Source organism: Myodes glareolus, chromosome 27, assembly GCF_982192425.1.
Source record: "Myodes glareolus chromosome 27, mMyoGla1.1, whole genome shotgun sequence".
Taxonomy (NCBI): Eukaryota; Metazoa; Chordata; class Mammalia; order Rodentia; family Cricetidae; genus Myodes; species Myodes glareolus.
In genome coordinates, this window is record NC_142052.1 from 33,673,049 (window position 1) to 33,700,084 (window position 27,036).

Consider the following 27,036-nt stretch of genomic DNA (forward strand, 5'->3'; position numbering starts at 1 on the left):
GTGAACTGCCTTAGGACTCCAATGACTTAGAAGAAGTAGCTCTTAAATGAATTTTAGAATTTCTGAAATCCACAAGTATTGAGTTCCTTTCATGATTTGCTTCCAAACTATCTTTGTATAAACTTTTTCTAGGGCTTTATCACAATTAAAGAATGGAATATGCCTATCTTCAAAATCTATCCCACTTCATGAATAGGTTTCATCATCTATAAAAATCCATGTTCAATGGAAATTTAACCCCAATAAGAAATTTAATAGGAGAACATATAAAAACTTGGGTAAGAGACTTTACCATGGGCTCACAGTACAACACACAGTATGCCACATTTCAGGATATTTCTATGTTAAATTATATACTAACTTTTCCCATACATTTTCTGCCAACTTCAAAGAACATGAAACAATCAATATTTAGTATCAGGGATAGTGTACTCCAGAAACAGTGTAATGTCACTAAAGTCTTTACTATGCACAATGAAAACGTAAGTGTTTCTGTTACTTACTCTTGGGCCGAAAGGACCAGGGATACCAGGACTTCCTTGTTCACCATTTGGACCCTACACAGGAAGAATATTGAAAGTGTTGTTAAAACATTTAAATCATGCATTGTACTGTGTTTTAACTTTCAAATTATGCTGTTAGTAACTTTAGCATTAGAAAAGAAGCCATTGACCTCCTTAACAAACATCCAACTAAATCTAAAGGCAACTGTACAGGTAAAGAGGCATATCATTTTTTGCTTTATTTTTTTCCTACAATATTATCGCTTATGTGTGGGTATCTATATTAAGTAACTACATAATTATAGTTAATTTTAAATTAAAATAGTATACAAAAGCATCTATCTATTTCATGGAGGGATAGGTGGTCCATGAATACACCAGTATATTCACATGCAGGGAATTACAATAGTTTAATTACTTACAGGAGGGCCAGGAAGACCCTGAAGGCCAGTGAAGCCTCTGTGGCCTTTCTGACCTCGGTCACCTCTGTCTCCATTGTCACCCTTGTCTCCTCGAGGTCCTTGGGGTCCCTATAAATAGTCAGTCATTAATATTACCTCTTAAGAGTATAATTTCCTGTGATTTTACTCTTTATCATTGCATTTATTATAATTTTTTAAAATAGCTTCTCTGAAATTAAAATTTATAAAAATTTTTACTTTCCATGTTTCCTCTAGGAATGCTAAATTCACAGATGCAAATAAAAGGATGGGCTAGGACTGCTGGAATTATTTTAAGAAACTAACAAGAGCTCATGAGGTGTATTTGCATTTCAGAATAACCAGCAACCCCCTGATTGCACTTAGGTCTCACTCAGTAGGATGTGATTCATGCCTGGTCCTGGAAACTTAGCAAACTGCCCATGGCTAGTGAGATCATGGACTCTAGAGGAGAACCTTGCACTGTTCTGCTCCTAAACTAACTCGCACCTGCATTCTAAATACTTAGTCTTATATCCACAGATAACTGTAGCTCTAGTCCCTCGTGAGAACCCTCACAGAAATCCCCACTGGTCAACATGCATAGAGCAACTGACCATGGGATTTTCCATGCATGATTGACACACCTATAACACTGCCCCTTTACAAAAGTTTCAAGGAAGATCACAAGCTCCTAGAAGAGGGGGAGAAACAGGCTTCTCCAGAAATAATTCTCTGAGAGGTTAGCTCATCACAAGAACTCAGTCCAAATGTGTATATACACATGAGCAAGGCAAAATGAACTCAGTAGGTTGTATATATACATGTGTGTTTAACATTCAAAGAAGTGGTCGTGAATTTGAAAGGAAGTGGAAGATAAAAGAAAAGTTAGAGAAGGAGAGACAGAGGAAGGGTAGAAATAGGGTAAATACAGTACTCATAAAAATTTCTCAAAAACATTTTGAAAGGAAACAAAGCTTGGCAAATAACACAAATATCATCAGTGAGCTACATTCATTAGATCCACACACGTGCACTAGACACACATGCACTAGTGGGAGAGACTATGTCAATTTCATCATATCTGCAATAATCTCTTCCCAAATGCAAGTATCCTGATCCTAAAAACATATGAAGAAGAATTTTATTTGTGCTATAAGTCAAATCCAGAGAAGTGGTAAAAGTATTCACTAGGTGGGTTCTGTCATTTACTTTGGGTGCCGGTACATAAACACAGTTTCAGGATTCAAGGGTTCCCAGTAAACCACAAGCAACATATGACTACCGACTAAAGGTTAGAAGTGTCACCTTTGGTTTTCTACTGGAAGATGTTACCCTTGGTTTCCTAGCAGAAGTGAAATGCTATCATGTAACTTCAGAGAATGGGCAGAATGATCAAATCCGTTGGATTTTTGGCAAATGTTTTATTTTGTTTACTTGTTTTTTTTCTGTGTTTTGTTTTTCTTTACTTTGTTTTATTTTTGTTTAATTTGGATTTCAAAAACTCTGGTAGCATAGAGAGCTTTTATAATAGAAATAACACTGGATATTGATGTATGAACATAAGAAACATGATCCATTAGACTGCCCATAACAGATAAAGGTAAACCTGCCTGAAAGCTCTAGACATTAAGGTATCACCAAAAACCCAGCCCAGACATCTCAGGAGAGCCACAGGGACATGTTGTAAGCAGGTCACTTGATTACGTCAACATAGCTTTTGCCATAAGTCACATGGCAAAACAGTCCCTAAACCAGCATCCCAATGGCAACTCATCCTTGGAACACACCCCTGCTGTTCAGGACTCTGCTTCCTGTCTCTCCAGCTCTCATCGATGACCTATGGCAAAATCCTTTTAAAAACTCACCATCCATGGTGTGCAGGAAATCTACATGGACCAGGAAGCAAGCCCCTGGCTGAGAAAGATTTGTCAGCCTTTGGCTTCCCAGGACCTCATCTCTCCCAGCCCCTCTGAGCTTATTGTACATGTGAATTATATTTATATTTATAATTATTATAAATTATAATAATTTTATATATATGTATAATTACATGTACTTATTGTACATGTGAAGCAAGAAAGCTTCTGTCGCTCTCGAGGGCCCTTGATCTTGCCCATATCATTTTAAATGCAATTCCCTGTGGTTTTTACTGCAGCTATAAAAGGCCCTGTCATTGTATCATTTCTTTGTAACACAATCTTTCGGAATCTATCTTCTACCTCTCTGAAATATTCCTCATTGTGACCATAGACAACATTACTGCTGCCATCTCACAGAGTTTCTGGCTTCTCCGGGTCAGTAATTATCTAGAGGCCTTTCTTTGCCTTGCTATTCATGAATCTTAAATTAGATTTCTTTTTAGGTATATAGTTTACATAAGGAAACATATAAATGTGTGTTCAGAAAAGATAGGACTTACAGGCAAACCACGTTTTCCAGCTCGGCCAGGTGGTCCAACAGGGCCTCGAGAACCCTAGAAAAGATTTCATAAAATTTATCATTGCATTTTTTAAAGTGTAAATGCAAATATGGGTATAACTATAAGAGTAACGTATTAACATAAGCATAGATAGAAATGTAACATGCACAATTATAGCTAGTTCTCTCATGTCCAGCAATGTCTCTACATCAGGTAAGAATGCACTAACTCTAGCAACACATTACAGTGATTGTTTTTTATTAGCTTTACCAATGAAGTTCGTCTTAGTTGACTTTTAAATGACATTGCTTGCTTAATTTTCTGTACGTATTACAGTTCGTATAAATTGCAACCTATTTGGATAATTAAAGTAACTACAGTGGGAGCATATCCATAGTCAAACAGCAATTCATTTCTAAACTTAGCATATATTTTAATTCATAATGGCCTGTTTATCAATATTTAGAGTTCTTAGCTAACAACACATACAAGATAGGATGCATGTACATATAGGATAGCATATCAATGTCATATAACTGTCAGTGAGAAATTGATTTGCTTACAGGATCTCCTCTTTGTCCTGCATCTCCAGGTGCACCAACAGGTCCAGGAGTCCCAGGGGCACCCTGAGAGCCTGGCAGACCTGCAGGCCCGGGGTCTCCACGATCACCCTGACAAGAACAGACAGAGCATTTTTCTTTAAACATGGATCGTATAATAACAACAATATTCTATATTGCTCATATGATAGACAATATGAAAATATACCATTTCAAACACTGCTTTACTTTAATATTTTACTTTCAATAATTGTTAGCTAATCAATACATTAAATTCAAGGGAATAGGATTATGTTCCCTCAGCTTCAGGTCTTATCCACCCTCGACGCTTGCTGTTCCTTACATTCTGATGGTCAGAGGGCAGAAGTCAACATTTGCTGATCTACCTCTCTAGACTAGTGTAGTATTCCTGTTGACCTCCAGAAGTCAGCATCTGCTGGTCCACCTTCCTAGACTAGCAGTCTTCAAAGGAGTGTCCACATTCATAAAGCACGGTGTAAATTTCAGAGTGGGAAAACGTCAAGGAAGCCGCTGCTTACGTTTTGAGCTACATTCACAAAATCTCTCAGAAAACTGGTTCTGAGGGTTCCTTCCTTCCTTGCCCTCCCCACCTCTGGAAGAAGGGCAAACCCTATGCTAGCTGCAGTCTTGTATGGTATAACGTCCTTGAAAGCAACTACTTCTGAGGGGCAAACAAAGATGTCTGCAGATTGCATATCGCGCTTGGAAGAGATGGGAAAGAGTCCTCCTGTCTTTCACTCACATGGCCCATATGGCAAGGCGCCAAATAAGAGCTGATTGTGTGCACACAGGTGAAATCAAAGTGCATGAGCCTGCAAGGTTGCAATTAATTGCTGCATGGGTTCTAATTTGTATCAATAATAAAAACCTATCACCACAACGAATGAGTCAAAAACTGGAGTCAAACTTTATTTTCTGACAGAAATTCATTCTTCCTTAACTTATCAATTTGGCAGCTAGAACAAACATTTGCATCTACGTTAAAGAACACATATACAATACGACAAAGAGAAGATTTTGGAAAGCATGTCATTTAAAGCACTCATACAATTGGAACTTATAGGAAGTTGCCTGTGTATGCATTTAACTTTGAAATTAAAAATGAGACAGCCATTTAAAGAACACAGATGAGTTCAGCAAGCTGCAATAATGTTTCAGAGAGTGCACATCAAGACCTTTGAATGCTTTCAGCATTACATGTACACCAGCAAAGGCAAAGACTCCGGTTGCTAGAAAAATTTCTGTGGCTGAAATAGAAAAGGGGAGTCTTAGCCCAGGACGCCCCAAATGTTAATAGTACAATAGCATTCTTGAGTCCTTACTCTGCGGAAGAATTTTAAGCCTGTATTAGCATATAAACACTTGCACTAAGTATATTTAAGATATTTGGAAATAGATTCAAAAAAGCCAGTGTCACGTGACTTGTTTGTCCTTAGTTGCCAGGTCTATTTCTTGACAGCTGAGCAACCACCACAAGGGACTTAGCTGCTGGTAAACCTGGGGAAACTGTCAGCTCAACACAGCCTGATTTAAAAGCATATAGCGTATCTATCATGTAGAAAGCATCATTGCTTATATCCTTGTAAGTTACTCTCTTTAGGGAGTGCATAGAAAAATGTGGATGCCATTCGGCTGTGAAAGTGATCCACAAATTTAGAGGATTCATTTACATCTTCAGCCGATGCCTCCATGTTACACCAAATAAGAAGGCAATTTGGTTTCCTGGCTTAGGAAAATATGTCATACTTTGTCATGAATTCAAATATTATTTCATTTACAAGATTATCCAAGGTTATAACCTTACTAAAAAGTTGACCGTCAGAAAAGTCAAAGTTGCACTGGGACTATGGCATAAAGAATATTTTAAATATTGTTTTATTATTAATATTATTGCACTAGAATTTCAATGATTTCAGGTTTATATATCTCTAATATTCTAATCAGTAACATTGAACTCACCCGTTCTCCAACCGCACCATCCCGTCCTGGGGTACCATCGTTACCAGCAGGACCCTAAAATGAACAGTGTTTGAGACATTGGTTCATGAGATTGTTAAGCTCTCGTTCCTGCCAACAGGAGACAGACCAACATGTTTTACTCTTCCTTGAACTCTAAAAAGGCACTCAATAGGATCCTCATCAAGAGAAAGATGGCTACCAATTCCTTTCTATTTCCATTTCCTTGTAAAATTACCATATTTTTATTTACTTTAATCACTCATTTCTAGTTCTCAATTTTAAAAAAGAAAGGTCCTCAGACACACTTAAATAGATTATAGTTATAGTGCTGCTACCTTGCATTTTGTTTGAATTTCCACTTTGTTTTTCCAAATAATATTTTTAAGGTTTTGAAACCAGATAACTATATTTATATTATATAAGATTCTGTTTGAAAGTATATATGATTGTTTCCTTATTTTACCTTGATATTTTTCAGAACTATGTTTTTCATTTTTTGATAAAATGAACTTTGAAATCATTGATTAATTCTTTCAGGAGCATGTGACCCTTTGATAATTCACTCATTAAGTTGCTGAACAGAGGGTATTTCAGCCTGTCGCTTCTCGAACTGTCTGTCCACGCTGTATTTCCTCTCAAAAGAGACTAAAGGGGCATGACAGCCCTGATGTTACTTTATCATGATAAAGAAAAGTGTCCTCAACTTTCTCTTCTTCCTGGGCTGTAATGGTTTCATTAATCCTATGACCGCAAAGCTGGGAAATTCTGATAAATACCCCATTACAGAACGAAATAATAACAAGGGAAAGATGAATGGCTGTGTCCTTCCACCCTCAACACAATTTCCCAAAAGCTAAATCAACCGACATGCTCACTGAAGCTTTTACGAAAGTCAGTCCAAGGACACTGATTTGGTTTCTCTATCATTAAGCCAACTCTCTAGGGAGATAGAGTACCTCAAACAGCACATCAAAAATCTTTCTTAAGCTCTAAATATCCACATCCACTTCATAATGGAAGAACTATCCCTACCACACTGAGCTAAAATAGAAGATATTTTCCTTAGGGTTGCCGCACTCACTTCTGGCCCAGGTTCTCCGACAGGACCATTTGAGCCTGGGGGTCCTACAGGTCCAGGGGGACCTTTATCTCCTGTAGCACCGGTTGGTCCTACTTTCCCGGGTGTGCCCTGGAATTAGATCACAAGCATGAGTCAACCACTGCAGAAAAGTTTGAAGAAGACCAGTTTCTATCAGGCTCCGTTTAGTCGGTGGTCCTTTAGTGTCTCCACCTACAGAAATAACTGTCCAGTATCCTACAGCATCCGTGATTGCTTAAAGACATGCCCATTTCATATCGTATCACTCCTGACATATCAAAGAGATAAAAAGCATCCTGTACCACCCGATTAGGTATGAATTTTGGGCTTGAAACATGTGTAGTCAATTATGGCTGCCCTTCTGGAATCCGTATCTCTACAAAGACATACACATCCTTATCGCTCCTGCTTTTACTGCTCGTTTGTTTTAAACGTGTTCCATTCCCTCAGACTCATCACTGAAGAATTTTACTTTCCAGCTCTTGGCTCAGTTCGGATGTCAGCAAGATAAGCTTTAACTCTTAAAGCTCTGCCTTCATATTTCCACCCAAAGGTCTTCTAGTTTAACACACCAGGAATCCAGCCTCTGTCCACATTCCATAGAAACACCATTTTCCCCTTAAACGCTGCAAGCCCCCACTGGTAAAATGAGTCATGCCAGAGTTTATATAGCCTCAAACTTTCCTCCATATTCCAAAGAATACAAGATCCTGGAGCATCCAAGGGAAACGGGAGATTATTGTTCACCCACAACCACTTCTAATGTGACTCACCCAGTTCTTCTCTTTGATGGTTTACTGTGAAGTATGGCTGTTTTGCTAAGGATGTTTATGTTAAAAGGTACTACCAAACCTCAAGAAGGCCATCCCCCTTTGCCAGCACTGTTTTTATCTTTGAAGAAATATTTGAGTCACCAAAAATCCAAATACTTATTATCTTGTTATTTACTTCTATAGCTCCATGGTTTAACTAATGTTTGTCAAGGTTGCTAAGCATTTAACATTTAAGATCAAAGGTTTTTAAAAAGCTAGGAGTATATGTCAGCTTAAGACTGTCTGAGTCAACTCAACAAGCAAAACAAATCCATTATTCCTGCAAAAGTTTAACACGCATCCGATGAATATTGACACAGCTACTCACCGCTGGGCCAGGAAGGCCAGGCATGCCTCGCTCCCCACGCTGTCCGGGCATTCCTACAATCCCTCTTTGCCCAGTGGTGCCAGCCGGACCAGGGGGACCATCTGGACCCTAATGGTGATAGCAGACTGTAATTACTACTCTACAGAATGAGTCCATATCTGAGTAATTTATATAGTTGACTATGACATTATAGACTTTGATGAGGTATCAGGGAAAACCCTCTCATTTCATAAACCATGAATGTCAATACTTATGGGTCCTAGCACAGCCTCTAACATTATTCAACACATGGAAGGAAGTTGACAGCTAATGAAAATAAGAGGAGAGAATTACTCAAAAAACTGTTTCCCTCTTTTAAAAAATAAAAAATAGTATTATATTTCAAAAAAAATGTCAAAATTTAGTAGTATGCAAATATTAAATATGATAATATATGTTTCATTTTCTTAATATAGGGGACATTAAATAAAGAATGTCCTTTACCATCTTGTGTGTGTGTATACATATATATATATATATATGTATATATACTTTTATAACAGAGAATTAGAAATTGAAAATTTCATATAACTTAGTCAGATGAAAGCATTTAGGAATGTTTCCAGAATATTATTTTGATAGATTTTATGGCAGTGATTATTACAAGTTTCTTATTATAAATATTTCAGCTGGAGCTGTAGTGCAACAGATGCAAACTTACAGGTTGTCCATCTTCTCCTGGGTCTCCTTTGTCTCCTGGGCCACCAGGTGGGCCAGCGGGTCCTCTATCACCCACTCGCCCATGAGAGCCAGGGTCCCCACGAAGACCAGGAGGTCCCTCCTTCCCAGGTTCCCCTATGGGCCCTGCAGGTCCTGGAGCTCCCTAGCACAACACAAAAGGAAGCAATGAGGAGGCCAAAGTGGAAGCTAAGTGAGAAGAGCGGACGTAGGGGGTTCTACCTCTGCGCAGAGGGCACAGCCTTGCAGCACTGTTTGTTACCTTTTGAGATAATCGGTTACTGTGACTACTTGACCAAACCAGAAGAAAACAAAGCACAGCATACCATAGATTAATAGCCTAAGAAAAGCCCAAATCTCATTTTTAGATGACCATTTAATCTCTCATTATTAAGAGCTATGAAATCAATTTTAATTTTCAAACATATTTAAGGTTCTGTTCCAACTATAGATTATAATCTTTTATTTTATTTGGGCTGGTCTGAACTGGTCTTATGACAGGATAGCTCTCAGGGGCTGGTACAATGGTGAGGCTACCAAGAGCCCCCATGGCTCTGCAGTATGACATGGTTTGATGCCCAACCCCCACGTGATGAGCACAGATGTCTCTAACCCTACGCCTAGAGGATTCAACACCCTCTCTGGCCTCCATCAGCACCTGAATGCACATGGTACATAAACCCGTGTACACACACACACACACACACACACACACACACACACACACACAAGAATAAAGTTTCAGAGATGTATTATTAGCACAGAACAAAAAAAGTGTTTAGTACTCAAACAGAATCGTGGTCAGACATTAGAAAGAACGTGCAAATAGTCTCTTCCAAGTTCATTGACTGGTAACTTTGGATTTGTTTTGGTAAGATATCACTATGACTGCAAGAAGACTTATCAAAGAGGAAAACAAATCAGTAGGAGATTAAACAAAAATAATAGTTAAAATGCCACATGTGTGTGGCACACATACAAGGCCATGGATTCAATTACTACCAATGATTTAAGTTGACTTACAGTAGGACCTGGAGGCCCAACTCTGCCGGCAGAACCAGGAAATCCTGTAGCACCCTAAGAACAAAATACCATACAGTCAGTCCAGATAAGAATTGATTTTTTTTTATTTGCCTGAAGTCTACATCTCACGCAGGAGGCTTAGAGTCTGTTGATTCCTTCTTGTATTTATGACCATGTAGCCTTTTATGTTTCTTGTTCCTCAAATATTTTAGAGAATCTGGATTAACTGATAGAGTCAGACAGTTTGTCTCTTTTGACTTTTATTTATTTTTAACATATAAAAGTACAGCTAAAGTCACACAGGTTCTTTTGTGTAATCAATTACATAAGGTATTTTTACTTTGATATGTAATACTTCTGCTTCATACGGAGCAGCTGGATTTTCGCAACTAACAAAACTGACTTTCACCCAGATTACTAAATTAAGCTAAGCACCCTTTGCTCTGTAATACAGCTGAAACATAAAACAATGTGTCACTACACCCTTAGATGACAGTTAGCTATTTTATAACCAGGACACATTCGATATTTTCAACTGGCTGTGTACAATTCCCAGAATAGCAAAGTGACTCACAGGTGGACCCTGGGTTCCTCGACCGCCTTTCAGTCCAGGGACACCATGAGGACCCTACGTGGAAGAACCAAAAAAATCACAAAATGAGGTCAAGTATATACTGTGCATTGTACATATTGGGTCCTGGTACCAAAATTTCCTTTTTAAATTTTTTAACTCACATGAGGGCCAGGTGATCCGGCTAGCCCTTGGGGTCCAGGAGATCCAGCATCTCCCTTCTGGCCTGGTTCTCCAGGCTCACCCTTGACTCCAGGCTGTCCGTCAGGACCCTAAATGCAATTTTTCAAATGAGTAAATATCTTTAAGAATTATGAACAAAATTTTCACAATAATCACTATTAACATGGCATTTAGTGTTATAAAACATTGCTGTGTGATTAAACATAGTATAAAAAACTCATATCTTCTTTAAAACTTTCTCAAAAAATTTAGCATATATTTATCATAGAAAATAATTACATTAACTAAAATATTATAAACAACTTTTGTTCCACCTCTGAAAATATGCTACATAATACACAGATTATTTTAAAATTTAAAGATTTTAATATATCTCAAGGCATAAAAAAATAAGACTTTTAAACTCTTCTACTAAGAAGAGTTTTAACTTGTAAGTTAGAAATATTTGAAAATTTTACCTGGGGTCCAGCAAAACCAACAGCTCCGGTTGGACCATTTTCACCACGAGAACCCTAAAGGAGACAAGCAGTGTTGAAGTTTTCACACATAATATACAGTTTATGTAGCTAACTATATGTAGAGAAGTCAACTACATTGCTTGAGGAAGAGCCTTAAGTTAAATCATAAACTGGAGGACATTGAGCAAGATTCTTGAGATCAAAGAAACTCAATTGCTTAGAAAAAAGCTATGTGCCTAGATTTAATAGATTGTGCAGCTGATAATTTTTTAAGTTTAATGACAATAAAATTTGGAAACTGGGGAGCAGTAAATAACCTAACACAATAAGCATAAAAGTTACATTAAAGATTAGACAGATGGCGATTAATGATAGATAGATAGATAGATAGATAGATAGATAGATAGATAGAAAAAAAGATAGATAGATAGATAGAAAGAAAGAAAGAAAGAAAGAAAGAAAGATAGATAGATAGATAGATAGATAGATAGATAGATAGATAGATAGATAGATAGATAATGGATGAATAGATGGATGGTTGGTTGGGTGGGTGGATGGGTGGGTGGGTGGGTGGATAGATAGACAGAGACGGACAGACAGACAGACAGACAGACAGATCAATCAAAGAAAAACTCTTTTAGTGTTCAACCTCACACTAAAGAAAATTAAAGATTTTTACTTACAGGATTGCCACGCGAGCCAGGAGGGCCAACTAAACCTCGAGGACCAGGTTCACCCTAGAAAGCAGATTTTAGATAAATAAGAATCCAGTGTGCAACGCAATTGAAAACCACGAGGCACAATGTGCAGGTCAACCAGACTCTGAGAAACAGCAACACGTTTGGCCTTGTTATTTTGGAGGGCACAGAGATATCTTTTGGCTTACCTTTTCCCCAGTAGGGCCTGCAGGACCTGGTGGTCCCAAAGGACCTGGAAGACCCTGGAAATGAACAGAACATAGGTACACTGAGGAAAGACAGATACAGAAATTTCCACATTTAAATAAATAAGCAAGCCAGCCAGCTATTATTTTTGTGGCATGATTGCTTTTGCAAGTCGTTGTCTAAGACAGAAGGCAACACCTCTAGCGTCTTAAGACTTGGGCCATGTTGCCCATCCACTAGCAACTAGATTTCTCCACGTGAAACCGTCTTTCAGTTTGATCGAAATTAGCAGCTTTCTTTGGCAATGTTTCTTTGATTTTACAACCTGTTTAATTTTGCTAGTATCGATTTTGAAATTTCGGTGTAGATTGAAAATTGGATTCTATGTTGTAATGTTTTCTTAAATTTTAACGTAATAACAAAATGTAATTCTATTATTATAAATTCAATTACACTAAAAAATGTCTTCGATGTTGAAGATGAAAGAGCCATCCATATCAAGGCTCACTGCTTTTGATGTAGTTCTGTCCATGCTGGGGCAGGACCTGGGACTTCAGGACACATAATCACAATATTTAAATGGATAGATTGTTGGGATTCTTTAGGAACAAGTTCTCTGTTAATTTTGTGCTTCTTCTTCATAAGGACCTCAATACTTTTGTCCTGAAAGTTATACATGCGTTACTGAAAGAATGGAAAGGAAAAAATTTACTTCTTATTTGTATATTCTTGAGAAAAGTTTTTTGTTTTCTCCAGATCTATAACAGAAAATATATTCCTCTAATAATTTTCCTAGAACACTTCCTGAAACCTGAGTAAAAAAAACAGTTCATTGCTTATGCACAGGAAATAAAAGTACCCTGTTTGTACAGGGGAGCTGTTATTAACATAGAGAACACATATTACTGTTTTCTTACAGCAAATGCCTCTTTCTAAAACAATGTATTGCACTTACTACAAATAAAGCAATTATTCTGTTTGCTCTGCTCTATCATACACATTTTATAAGCGTGGTAGATATAAAGATTTATATCTTTGTGTGGTCTATGACTTAATTTATTTATTTGTTGTAATGCTATAATGCAGAGTAAGTAAAATAAATACCCACTGTTAATCTACATCAAGTCTCAAACAGCATCGCTGTTACATTCTTGACAATAAATCAGCATGAGTAACGTTACTGTTAAAATCTAAAGCAAGTTCATAGGACAATGAACGATAATGTACATTTGTAGCCCGTTCGAGAAGATAACCATTCCCTTACCCTTGCACCATCATTTCCAGCTGTTCCTTCAGCACCTTTCTCTCCTATGCCACCCTGGGAAAACACAAAACAGCAGCTGCTCATTTAATTGTGCCTCCTGTACTCCAGATGAAGCCTCATGTCTCCTTCCCTGCTCTACCAGCTGCAGGTTACAGCAGCACCTGACTCAGCGTATTCTAGATAAAGATGATTAGAAGAGGAAATGACTTATCATCCAGGCTGAGCGAAATAAAAGGCTGCTTAGGAAGTCATTATTAGAGAAAGTATAAATACGAACACTGGAAAAGTTAACTAGCCAAAAAAAAAAAGGGCTTACTCTGTCACCCTTGGGGCCAGGAGTTCCTGCAATTCCTCTTTCTCCCGGCATGCCTTGAAGACCTGGTGGCCCTGTGTCTCCAATGGTCCCAGTTGGACCTGGATTGCCCTAAAAGGAATAAATGATGAGATTGTATTAGTATATTAAGACCAAAACCTGTGAAGTTGCTGTTTTAGTCAGTCTAAAATAATTGAATGTTAGCAATTAAATTAAATCTCAATGCTCAGATTTAGCACTTGGGGAAATTGTGTCATTGTGGGATTTCTTAAAAACAATGTAGATTTACATTTTAAGTTTTGGCTTATATTTCTAACTTCTCTCTTTCGATCACTTCAACTCCTCCATTATATTGTTCCTTTTTTTATAACTTACCTGTTTGTCAATATACTTTTTTATTTGCAATTATTATATAAATATTAGATTTCACTGTGGAATTTTGAAGATAATTTGTTTTTGATGATCCTACTCATACCTGTCCAACCTTCTTGGCATCTCTTGTACTATACCAGTTCCAGTGGCTCTTTTTCTACTTTCCTGTCACATACGTGACATGTTACCCTCCCCAAAGTCAACATTACTCCCCTCCCCATGGTCCTCATGGTCCTAGTTTCATGACCCATACCCAACTTGTCTTTATAGATAAACACTAATTCAAATAAAAAGAAAATAAATATCCTTCCAAATAAAATTAATTGAATTGCCCTTGCTTTTCTCCCATTGACCATTAATTAATTAATCAATTAATTAATTAATGACACATTAATAAAGAAAATATTGTAGTCGGGCGGTAGTGGCACACGCCTTTAATCCCAGCACTCGGAGGCAGAGACAGGCGGATCTTTGTGAGTTCGAGGCCAGCCTGGTCTACAAGAGCTAGTTCCAGGACAGGGTCCAAAGCTACAGAGAAACCCTGTCTCAAAATACAAAACCAAAACAAAACGAAGATATTGTATTAAGGGAAAAGGAGCATTTTATTATTTCCTTGAAAAAAAACCTGTGAGATTAAGTTGGTTCTCAGAAAAATGCACGATCAAATAGAGATTGGCTTTGCTCCGTCATCCTGGACCTTGATGATGTTAAAGACCTCTTAATCATATGATCATGTGAAATTCCACTTCATTCAAATTCCACACATGCAACTTGGCTACATTGTTGTCTACCAATCCTAAGAAAGCACATGAAAGCACACAGGCATGTTCTCTATGCCGCACTCCATCCAAAGCTATAGATGTGCAAACAGGCAGTAACTGCAGTCATGCAGTCAAGACAAAGAACATGAGAACATGGTTGGCCGCACCTACTAATAAACTATGATGTTCCATTTCTTTTCTCTTTCATTCATAGATGCTCCCAACAAGTAATTTTTTCCATTTCTCATCTCTGTTAATTCGCAACGACATGTACAAGCATTGGGAACTCATACATGTACGACAGAGCATCCTTGCCTGGGCTCCTCATCCCCACCATAGAAAGCTCACTTTCTAGTTGCCAGAAAAAGGCCAAGAGGCAACCACTAAAGATTTGTTGAAGTAAAAGTAATTTAATCAAGTTATCCCAGTAGACCAAGCGAAGATGCATTCCAGGGACAGCTGGTAAGTTCTAGAGATTTCTGGAAGCCCAGGTCAGGATTGCACTTACCTTTGGACCATCAGGGCCATGTCCTCCAGCCATGCCTTTCTCCCCAGGCAGCCCCGTTATTCCCGGTTCACCTCTTTCTCCAGGATTCCCTCTTTCTCCCTAGTATGACATCAGAATGTCAGATAACCTTAATAATAACCTAAAACAAATTTTAAAAATTTCTACAAAATTCGACAGGAGATTTTTTTTTATATAATGGAGCCACTATAATGGCTCAGGTTTTCTAATTTAGTATGAAGAAATGAACAGGGCCTAAAGATAATCTATGCTTACAGGACAGGTATCCCATAAATTTTTCAAAGAATAGAACAGCTTAGTACTTAAAATAAAACACCCTTTAAGATAAAAGACTTTCTTTATTCTATAGCCAATGGGAAACAAAATGAATCACACAACAAAAAATGCCTACCCGAGGTCCTAAGGGGCCAACTGCTCCAGGCTCTCCAGGAACACCCTAGACAATTTGGAAAAATGGAAGCTCTTGTATTATTACAAATATTTCTATATCAAATAACATATGTTCTGCAGTGTGCTATTATAATACTAAAGTGTAAAAAATATGTATACCTTTACAATTGAGTAAGTATATTTTTCTGAAAAGATTTGTATTAACCCAAATGTCTGATTTTTTTGGCAGTGAGAATGTATAGACTATTTTCTCACAAAGATAGTGTATTAGATTCTTCAGAGATAGCGGAACATAGTTATAGCATCTTTTTTCAAACAGAGTATTGGGAAGGGTTTAAATAGTAGAAAGGTAACATACAAAAACACATAATAGTTGGTCATTTCAGCTAACTGGATTTCAATTATATTGAATCTATGTTTATATATATTACATTTTATACACACACACACACACACACACACACATATTCCTTTAGGAATTGTAGGATCAAAATAGCATCAAAGCTATTTCAAAACTTCTTCCTTTAAGAAGCTTGGGGAACCCTAACAGTGGGAACAGGGTGTCTCTGACTCTTTTCTGCTCTTGGGATCCTGTTTCTCCTACTGGGTTGCCTCATCCAGCCGTGGTATAAGGGTTTATGTCTGGTCTGACTGTAACTTGTCAAGCCTTGCTCAGTGGCTATCCTTGGGAGGGCTGTTCAGGAGAAAGGAAGGATAAGTGGATGGGAGAAATGGGAGGTAGGGAGGAGGGACTGGAAGGAGTGGAGAGAGGGGAAGCTGTGGTTGAGATGTATTGAGAGAAGAACAAGAATTTAAAAAAAGATGAAAACTTTATCAAACCCACTTCCAGATTTCTTTTCGGAAGTGTATTGTTCTCACTGTGGCACCGTGGTCCTGAAGCCCAAGTCCGGCTGCTGCAGCACTTCCTACTTAAAAGTCTTTTACCAGTTTCCCTCTATTCTAAAAATGACCAAATGAAACTCCCAGTAGGACTCCCTTCAATCAGGTCCCTGGTTCACACCTCCAACTTTTTCTCTACCACTTCGTCACACTTCTGACACTACATTTTCACGGTGCCTTAAATTGCTCAGCAAGCATTTGCGCTCGCCATTCGCACTTCCTGAAACAGTTCTCCATCTTCTATCCTTCATATTTTATGTTCAGTATTACTTTTGGAATGTCTTCCTATACCAAGCAGTCTATACATATGGTGTCTCCCCTGTTGTAGCATTTGGATCACACTGTTATTATACTGTTTTCCAATATTCTGTCTCTTCTATTATTTGGAAATACAGAGTTCCACAGTCTGCAACCCACTGTCCGGCTGAGAAGATGGAGTGCTTACCCGAGCCAAGCACACAGAATGCTGAGTAAATGTTTATTGAATGGTAATAAGCAAATTAATCGCTCAAAGATAAAAGAGCAAATCTATCCACCATTAACTGCCTATATCAATTTCAGACTGTGCCTTATCTAGTAATATCTTAGGCAAAAACTGCATAAAAAGCAAGTGAGTTGAGTTCAAAGTGGAATTGAGGAAGTCCCAAAACATCTGAGTTCCTTCACCTGTAAATGGACATAATTGAATCATTGAACCAAATTCCTAGAGCTTCACTCATCAAAAATGATATTATAATCTACCAACTTACAGCTTTGATGCTAGTATTTCAAAAACTTACTTGATCACCTGGCTTTCCACCTTCCCCAGGAGGCCCTGGAGGCCCAGGCAGCCCCTAAAACAAGAATGACAAATCTCGTGATTCACTGAAAGATTTATCAGCTACCAAACCAAATAGTTTACATTTTATACTTTATTTAACTTCAATACAAAAGACATTGCATGGACATATTAAGCAAAAGTTATGAAAAATAGCATCCAGATACATTCGGAAAGCTATCTATTACAAGGCACAGGGCCAAGCTGGCCTTTAAGTCTAGCGTCTTCTTTACACATACCACTTAAAAATTAGGATAACAATGTAATACAAGACTCTCCATGTTTGTTTTGTCTCTAGCACATTTGAACTGCTCGAATATTATTGGTAGAAGGTCTGATGCTTTCACAAACTGAATTTTTTAATGCCCACAAATAATGTTTACTATATAGAAGCATTCTACAAACAAGTTTTAGTAACTATACCAATAAAATCAGGTAAGATTAAGTTTAATGAACCTGTTGAGATGTTGGGAACACTCTGTTATCATTAATTTCTTACCAGCTTCGTGATTAATCATTTTGTTCAGAGGAAGGTCATTCCCTCTCTTTGAACAACAATATTTGGTTACACACAACTATCCTGAAAGAAGGTGATGTCTGGAAATTAGAGGACTCTGCCACATTCATGTATACATGCACACACATATTCTCATGCATACAATATATGGTCTCACTCTACAGTCTTGTCTGGCCTGGAACTTAATAGGTCACATAGGCTGACTGTGCACTCAAAGCAACCCCTCTGACGCAGTCTGCCAACTGATAGGAGTGCAGGTTCACAACTGGCTACTTTCCATAATATGTGTGTTTGTGTATGTATGTATTCTTAAGAACAATTCATAGAATAAATGAAAATCTAAATGAATACATACCTGAAAGCCAGTAGGACCTGGAGGACCCTGCTCTCCTCTTTCCCCAGCTAGACCCTAAGAATAAAAGTAAAAGAGAAAAGAAAAGCAGTATAAATCCCACCAGATGTTCACATCTGTTTTCTGTTTACATGAACCAGGGTTATCGATCTCTTTAGACATCTGCTCTACGTATTAGTCAGATAACACCCTAGTAATAAGAGTCACCAAATCCCACTGTTTGAAATCTTTCAAAGTGAGAACATTTCATTTAAAAAGCTAGTGAAGAAATTATAGAATGGTTTTTGTTTTGCTTTGTTTTTAATTCAAATACAAAAAACCTAAAGCCAACTATAGATAGACTATAGGAAACCCACTATTTCCTACATCCAGTTTAAAGGGTTGTATTTCTATTGACATTTCTTCCTATTCATTGTAATTTCCTACAGGACTATTAACAAGAGCTATTTCAATATTTGAGAGGATACTTAAACTGACTCCATAAAAACTCAATATGTCAAAACATCTTTGATAAACAATTAAAACAAACTCAGAATGAAAACACAGAATCAAAATATGAACATCCTTTCTTTTTACCTTTTCAAAACCAACCAAACTAACTGCATTTTTATATGATACATTTTTTATAATGTAGGTGGAATTATTTATGCATTTATACATTTAAATGAACACATTAAAATATTTGCAAACACTATTTTTTGACAGCTGATAAATTCTTCAACTAGGCATATAATGGGTAACAACTTTTGCCACTAGATACCGTTTTACAGTTTAAAATGAGATCAGTCTTTTTACCCAAGTAGGAGGGAGCAATACATCAGAGGAATAAAATGAAAAGACAACTGAAATTCACCTTCAGCCCCTTATTTGCTCATTCCCTTAACCTGAAACTTATTCATGAAAACCTTGGAGAAACACTGAGAAATGCAATGTACAATGTCTATGAAGCAAGTCACATACCGGGGGCCCCACGGGGCCTGAAGGACCAACTTCTCCGTCTTTGCCAGGAGCCCCCTAGGATCACACGGACATGACATTTCAGGTGAGGCCATCGGAATTTTGATGGTTTTATATCTTTTTTTATTCAATACCAGAAAATGGATGCCTACCCTTTGTCCCGGAACACCAGCATTCCCCGCTTCTCCCGGTTTTCCAAGGTCACCCTAAAAGATACACGGGCACTATTCTAAATTTGGCTCAGTTGGAGCCACATGCCCCGATCTCCAGCTGCGGGCTCCCGGGAAATTGTTAAGCGCTATTGGCTGTACTCACACTGCTACCTTTGGGGCCTGGAAGGCCCATGCTTCCAGGCTGCCCTCTGATGCCAATTGAGCCTGGAGGACCTGGCCGGCCATCTTCCCCGGGAGCACCCTGCGGAATTGACAGACAGCAGGCAGGTAAGTTGAGTTCTAAGCACGGCTCTGTCCGCATTGCCACCTGACGTGGCTAACCGTCAACGTCATCTTACCTAAAAACGAATTTCCTTAGGTTTATATGTTAGTGAGTGAGAACAGTCAGATAGGTGTTTGTTGTTTGATCTGGTTTAACTTATTTTGTTTTTATAAAGCCCTGAGGCACTTTGAACATTTAGAGCAGAAATTCTCATTTTGCTCCATTCATAAGCCTCCTCGCCACCATCTCCTGGCCCTCTCATGTTAAGGGGTAGGCCTTTCCTTCTTTCATCCTCTGTTTTGTGATCATAAATATTTAAACTCCCCCAGTTCACATTAGAGAAGAGCTTCCACATCCGGATGCATATGCTGACAAGTTATTTATTTCTAGAACATGGAAAAGTAGAAGGCCCCAGGGAATGAGAACAATGTTAGACAAGTTTAACACTACTAAAGGACATTATTTTAGTGAATAAATTTCAATTTTAAAAACCTAATTGAGAAAATTTAGCTTACATTTTTCTCAGTTTGAAAGTTCATAGATACTAAGAAGCTGTTGCCATGGGGCACTTAAAAATGTAGTCATGGCCGCCATTGCCAGGATAAATAAATAACATGCACATCTATTGGGAAGTGTTGAAGTGATGGAATTACTCCAATTACTTACCAAAGGCCCAAGTTTTCCTTCAGGACCTTGCACCCCAGGGTTTCCTGTCAGACCCTGGAAAGGAAAATCCACTGTTACTTTGTTGCGAACAGCCACTGGTGGGAAGACTTTAAACAGAACAGTGATACTTTATTGCAACCAACTAAACAGATGGGCAGTTTCACTGTTTGAATAAAATGTTAAATGACGTTTAGTTAAATAGAACCAACAAGGTCAAGAAAGTTATTTTTTAGCATAAAAATTAGAAGTTGCAAAAGTTTACAAAGAGATGGAGCAGCGATCCTATTTGTGTGTATGTCTTTAGAATGGTCTTTTAGAAATGACTGTACTTTATGTACAGATCAAAAATAGCATACCAGTGTTTGTAAAATATATATAGCCCATAAACTATTGAAGTGATGTGAAATGACGCTCTGTGTTGTAAAGCAAGCTAAACATAAAAACAGGAAATGAACCTCCAAGGAATGCAGAAGTACTTGAATGTTGACAGCGTATAGCTACAGAGTTCTTACCCGAGCACCTGGCAGCCCAGGTTCGCCTGGACGTCCTGGGTCTCCCTGACCTCCTTTAGGTCCTGAAGAACCTACAGGACCACGCTCGCCCTGAGCACCCTATTCCAAGGAAGACAGACAGGGCGGAGTTAAAACAAAGCCAGAAGACGTTAAGTTCTTATTTCCCAAATACACATGAATATGCAATCATTTTGTCAGAGATTTGACAGCGATGCATTGGAAAACAATGTCGTTGAAGGTTTTGTTCTAAATTGTACCCACTGTGAAATGGCCTTATCCAGTATTAAAGAGAGAAAGATGAAATCACTGTGTCACTCTAATAAGGGAAAAATTTTAGAGTTTAAATCTCATCTAAAGGTTACATCACCCAAATTAAAGCCCTACAACCTTTTGTTCTCAGAGGTGACCCTTGAAAATCTGGAAGCCAGGCCTCATTAATGCTAGTATTAATTTAAATAACCACCCATCTCCCAGGACCTCATAGTACTAGAAAGAAAAAAAAATAGACAGGGCAGGTTTGGAGTTAAGCCAATACCTGATTCTATGTCCCTTGTGGGTATGGACTCCTGTGAGCCAGGGACACATGCCCACCCTGGAAATGTCAGCCTTGGTGTCTTCTTACCTTTGGTCCGGGCAAACCATCAGACCCTGGAAAGCCACGATTGCCAGGCGCACCCTGCAGAGAACCAAAATGCAGTTCTGAGATCCTGTTGTTCATTGTGTGATGTGACTAGTGAGTACATTTTACTTTGCTAGTAACAGGCTTTCAGAGTTCTGATCAAGTTAGCCCAGCAAAAATAAATATAAAGAAAATAATCTTACTAGAAAAAAATGAGAATTTGATGAAGATGAGTATTGAAACAAATATTCCAGAAAATGTCTCAAAGGTGATTTTAAAATAAACACAGAAAAAAACTAGTATGTAGATCCAGCAAGCAAAATCACTTTCTATAGTGACCAAAATGCCAATGTTAGCATGCTCCATATAATCTTATAGGAGAAGAAAACCTTGGATTTCGCTAAAACTGTACACAAACATATGAAGATAACAGTCACTTCTGGTTTGTTTTTTTATACCACACACCAACTTTTTCTACTCTTAAAACCACCTAGTCCTTTCTTGTCACCTCTGCTGGGAATGGGAGTGCTCTATGTCCCATGTTCAGTCACAAGCATCTGTTCTATGCTAGGCCAAACTGCTACCTTCTCAAACAAACCTATATCCTCCCTACCTACACATCACCTGTCCCTGTTATACACCTGTCTCCTTCCTACCTATCCATCCCCTATCCCTTTTATACACCTGTCCCCTCCCCACCTACCCCTCACCTGCCCCTGTTATACAGCTGTCTCCTCCCCACCTCCCCATCACCTGTCCCTGTTATACAGCTGTCTCCTCCCCACCTCCCCATCATCTGTCCCTGTTATACACCTGTCTCCTCCCCACCTCCCCATCACCTATCCATGCTATACACCTGTCTTCTCCCCACTTCCCCATCACCTGACCCTGTTATACACCTGTCTCCTCCCCACCTCCTCTAGCACCTACCACTGTTATTTATTCTCCACATGCTATCAATTATTTAATACTCAATGGGGCACTCCTGAAAATGTGTTTTATTTACCTGTCGACGTATTGTTTACCACCCAGTTAAGTAAACCTGTTCCCTACAACCCCATGAGGATGAGGACCCCAGGCTTCTTGTTTACTAATGTATCCTGAGTACGTAACGCCCCAGTTTGCTTACACTAATTAGAGATAATCAATGTTGAACAGATGAGTGAAACTTAAATAAAATGCTTAGCTCTTTTGACATCGAGATAAATGCAGTAAGCTCTGCAAGACATCTTCACTGTCTCCTAACTTATTTATGGTTCCTTCCTAGTCACAAAATTACACATGCAACCTCCCAAAACACACACACACACACACACACACACACACACACAGAGGAAAGGAGAGGAAAATTAAGTTTATTATTCAAATATACCCTTTCTCCCATTGGGCCTGGAGGACCAACTGTGCCTGGGTCACCTCGAGGACCTCGTTTGCCTTCTTCACCAGGTGGGCCTATGGGACCCTGGACACCGTGTGGCCCCTATTAAAACAGAAGTATGGGTTCCAGTAAGAGTCATTCATTAAGTTAAAGTGAGTCAACTCACCTAATTTAGTCAGCAAAAAGTTACAGTATATTAAATAACTATTTTATGCCATTGCTAGTGTACATACATGAAACATTTAAGCAATACACCTCTAGACAATATTAATACTTTTCATCATTAAAATCATGAAGGCTTACTGGTTCCCCCTTTGGGCCAGCTTCTCCTTTGAAACCTGGAACTCCCGGATCACCCTAAAATAAAATATCAATAATAGAAAGAGATTAAAAATTAAGTGCAATGAATAGGCTGTTGAGTCTATGTCGAATTAGGACTAAAATGAAATGTAATAATTTTTGTGCATGCTCATGTGAAATACATATATGTACTTGTATGGGGGTGAATTGACACCTTTGTTCTTTTCTTCATCTCCCAAGTTCTAGGATTACAAGCACAGTCACTCATGCCCAGCTTATACATACATACATATGTACGTACATATATGCATACATACATACATACAAGGGCATAAAAACAATTCATAGAAAAAGAGGTCAGGAATTTGAAAGATGGCAAGGAGGAGTAAATGCGAGGACTTGGAGGAAAGAAAAGGAAAGGGGAAATGATGTAATTATACTAAATATGAAAACTTTTTATAAATTCTTTATAAAAAGAATTTGAGACAATACCGGTTGTCCTCGGATTCCCTGAGGTCCAGTGCTGCCCTGAGGGCCAGGAGATCCAGGAGGTCCCGACAGGCCAGGAGGACCAGAGGTTCCAGCAGAGCCCTGCCATCGGCAAGGGTGACATTAGCATGGATCCTATAGTAATCTAGAGCCAGGGACTGCTTCCCTTAGAAAACCGCTGGATGGAAAAGTTACTTACCGTGGGGCCTTTGGCACCAGGCGTTCCATCAGTTCCCACTGCACCCTGAAAAGCACGTGAAGCACTTTTGTAAATATTAAGCTGTATCTGACATGGCTAACATAGTATTCAGATTTTCTAAGGAGAGGCAGAAAAGTTGCAAACAAAAAAAAAAACCCACAATTATAGTAAAACAGTACTTCCGTGGATAATCTTTTCTATTAGGTAGATGAAGCAAGATACATTGGTAGGGAAAGTATCCTTTTTCTGAGTGTTAATTTAGAATTGATGATATTAAAGAAATTCCATCTTCGGATGCTGTAATAAGTAAGCATCTTCCTGGGCTAGCTCCTAGATATGTGAGACACTCACAGGAAGACCATGAGAGCCGACTGGACCTGGGGGCCCTGTTTCACCTCTCTGCCCCTGAGGACCTTCAGGGCCTCGGGCCCCAGTAGGACCTGCTTCTCCCTAGAGGGATGGAAAAGAAAACATTAACTTAAGTAAAATACTAGTATTGTTATCTAAAGGTAATTGTATTTGGGGGGCTTTTTATGTTAAATCTACAATCTGAAGCGGCGGCGGTGAGCTTTATAGTCAGTGTAAACTGGGGTGGGGGGGTGCTGCAAGAGCTGCTTCCGCTCCTTCAGCCAATAGCCTTTAAGATACAAGCCCACTTGGGCGTGGTCTCTTAAGGGCTATTGGCTGAAGGAGCAGAAGGAACTCCCGCAGCACCACACATCTGAATTTCAACCAAGAACCACACAATTAAAGCTGGATTGAAACACGGAAGACAACAGAAGATTTCTGAGTATTCCCACAGTCTAACGCTCGCGATTTTATAGCTAAAAATTGTTAAAGAACTCAATAACTTTGAAAGGATTAAACTCGCGGTAAAATTACACAAATTTCGCTCTGCAATTTAGAGGCAAGAAATCCTTTCCTTTCTATAGAAGCAATAAAGAAAATCATGTTTCAGGGTACAGAATATACTCTGGCTCATTAAACGTTCACTTATGGACATTCAGAGAAATAGTCTTTCAATAAAAAGGAAAACACTTGATTTTGAAGTGGCTAATAAACTTGTTCACTTCTAGCAATGTAAAATAAAAGTCAATGCATTAGCAAAATAAATAATATTTTCCCTTCTAGGAACTAGGAGATAGTAAACAACAGCACGGATAGTGGAGCAAAAAGCCATGGCAGCCTGTACTTCAGTCCAAGATGATAGCCAAGACTGCAAGTACCAATCCAGCATCCTCAGATAACTTTGGATTGGTACAAGCAAATTTGGTATGAGCTTCTTTTATGCAGTTTTGAGACACATTTTTACCACAAGCCCTTCCTATGTTTCTCTAAAATTCAAGTTTGGTTCTATATTTTATCCTGCATATTCCTTAGAGGAATCCATATTTCTTCAGCTAAAACTAAAATTGTAAGCTTTAGGGAGCTGATATATAGTAATAAAACACATTAAATTCCTTCCGATCTTTACGGAAATGCAAATGACTGGATAGTCTTGGGGAAATAACTACAACCAAGAACCCAGAGGTTTTATAATGAGGAGGTGAGGAGGCAGAGACAGTAAAATAAATTCTGAGATATACCCAACATACTGCATGTTTAAGTTTCATTAAGGAGGATTCAACAGCCTCAGATGAGTCCTACTGATACACAGGGGTACAGGGCTGTACCCCAAGTCTCTAGAGAAGCTATGTCAGCTGTAGGTGCAGTGAGAAGACACTGCTTTCCACTAGTGCACAGACCAAGGCATGGGGAGTATTCTTTCCTTATTTGCTTAGCAAGTACTCAGTTTGAGGGTGGGGAGTCTCCCTGGAAGCTTGAAGGAATGTTATATGTTTTCATAAGAGCATGAAGGGGGGTTGGGTCAAGAGCGAGTATGTTTAAAATTTGAACTTCAGGGTTGGGAGTATATCACAGTGGAAGACACCTGTTCTAATAGCTCAGGAAAAAAATGGGAAGTAGGGAGAGAAGAAGGAGGAAGGAGGGGAGGAAGAAGAAGAGCCAGTGTTATGTAAGAGAAACAAGAAGCAGAAATGAGGATGAGGAGAGGGAGTATGGGAAGGAAGGAGAGGGATGTAGGCTTTTTGAGAGACCAGAGTCCTAAAGGAACAGATTCTCCATGGAAACAGAGACCAGCTACTTAAGACTTCAACTTAAAGCTCTCAGCCTGGAGAGTAACTTGACTAATTGATTCTCATATCTCAAAAAGTACTGAAAATGACCTTTTCTTTCTATGTCTGAATTCACATTTAGTCTGAGGACAGTTCCTAACAGGAAGCAGGAACCTATGCTTTATTGGCTGGCCCAGCCCCCACGTTGAGCATTTACACAAATCATCACACTGAATCCTGGACAGAATTCTTTTGGAAAACGAGGCACAGAGAAGTTCCTGAGGGGCCATAGATGCAGTCATGTTTGCTAGCTGAATGTCCTGAGGAAATCTTTTTCTCAAGACGAAGAGAATTACCGCTCCTGGAGCAGAAATCAGATCCTGAGGCTCACAACTCAGAATCAGTGTTTTGCATTTATTTGTGATTCAGCTAATGCAATCTTATTGTCCTCCTACTGTAATCTTTGACTCTCTCCCAAAGAACTGAAAGAACAAACCGTGTCACAACACCCACAGAAGGCCTTAATCCGTTCCCACGTGGAACGCCAAGTGTCCTCCCTACTTCCTTCTTTAAGGGCTTGTGCAGGGAGGGGCTGAGAAACGGCCAGCGTGTTGTGACAGAACAGCCTTTCTTGCTTTTGCAAGATCTAATTTATTTGGACTTCCTATGGCTTAAAACAGTCTGCTTTGATTATTTTCCACACTCTCTCCAAGAACAGAGTATCCACTCAGCTCAAAATTGCTCGTTCTTGTCTTACAGCCATTTCAAAAATCTGTCTGTAGAGTTCAATTATATGGCTTTAAGTAACTTTTGTTTAATGGCACATCATACAGCAGGTTTCATTTTTTTCCATTTTCTTTTTTTAATTCCCTTGCACAAGGACCATGAACATATTATTCTAGGCTTTTTTTCTCTTGTTAAACGTGACTAGCAAAAAAAAAAAAGTAGTCAATAAATGAGTCCTAATGATATTCTGCTATATTCATAGATTGTTGCCTATCTGAATTGCCATCAGAAAGACTTCTGCCAGCCACAGATGGAAACAGATGCAGAGACCCACAGTCAAATCTTAGGTGGACCTCTGGAATTCCTATGGAAGAGGGGGAAGAAGGATTAAGGGAACCAGAGGGTCCAAGGACACCACAAGAAAATCCACAGAATCAACCAACCTGGGTTCATCGGAGCTCACAGAGCCT

The 27,036-nt window shown here is 38.8% G+C and overlaps 1 protein-coding gene across 1 annotated transcript in view; it reads right to left on the reverse strand.

The window, feature by feature from the left end:
• Col5a2 (collagen type V alpha 2 chain) overlaps nt 1–27,036 on the reverse strand; it is a 131,635-nt gene that overhangs the window by 8,173 nt on the left and 96,426 nt on the right. The window contains exons 19-49 of the mRNA XM_048456004.3: nt 24,078–24,176; nt 23,727–23,771; nt 23,531–23,629; nt 23,042–23,095; nt 22,733–22,840; nt 21,364–21,417; nt 20,742–20,840; nt 20,230–20,283; nt 19,444–19,542; nt 19,281–19,334; nt 19,132–19,185; nt 18,175–18,228; nt 17,265–17,318; nt 15,587–15,631; nt 15,178–15,276; nt 13,540–13,647; nt 13,224–13,277; nt 11,962–12,015; nt 11,759–11,812; nt 11,076–11,129; nt 10,599–10,706; nt 10,438–10,491; nt 9,864–9,917; nt 8,824–8,985; nt 8,124–8,231; nt 6,966–7,073; nt 5,885–5,938; nt 3,908–4,015; nt 3,345–3,398; nt 926–1,033; nt 504–557 (exon numbers count right to left, since the gene is read on the reverse strand). Of these exons, the coding sequence (XP_048311961.3) occupies nt 504–557; nt 926–1,033; nt 3,345–3,398; nt 3,908–4,015; nt 5,885–5,938; nt 6,966–7,073; nt 8,124–8,231; nt 8,824–8,985; nt 9,864–9,917; nt 10,438–10,491; nt 10,599–10,706; nt 11,076–11,129; nt 11,759–11,812; nt 11,962–12,015; nt 13,224–13,277; nt 13,540–13,647; nt 15,178–15,276; nt 15,587–15,631; nt 17,265–17,318; nt 18,175–18,228; nt 19,132–19,185; nt 19,281–19,334; nt 19,444–19,542; nt 20,230–20,283; nt 20,742–20,840; nt 21,364–21,417; nt 22,733–22,840; nt 23,042–23,095; nt 23,531–23,629; nt 23,727–23,771; nt 24,078–24,176 (2,367 nt within the window). The remainder of the gene's footprint in view (nt 1–503; nt 558–925; nt 1,034–3,344; nt 3,399–3,907; nt 4,016–5,884; nt 5,939–6,965; nt 7,074–8,123; nt 8,232–8,823; nt 8,986–9,863; nt 9,918–10,437; nt 10,492–10,598; nt 10,707–11,075; nt 11,130–11,758; nt 11,813–11,961; nt 12,016–13,223; nt 13,278–13,539; nt 13,648–15,177; nt 15,277–15,586; nt 15,632–17,264; nt 17,319–18,174; nt 18,229–19,131; nt 19,186–19,280; nt 19,335–19,443; nt 19,543–20,229; nt 20,284–20,741; nt 20,841–21,363; nt 21,418–22,732; nt 22,841–23,041; nt 23,096–23,530; nt 23,630–23,726; nt 23,772–24,077; nt 24,177–27,036) is intronic.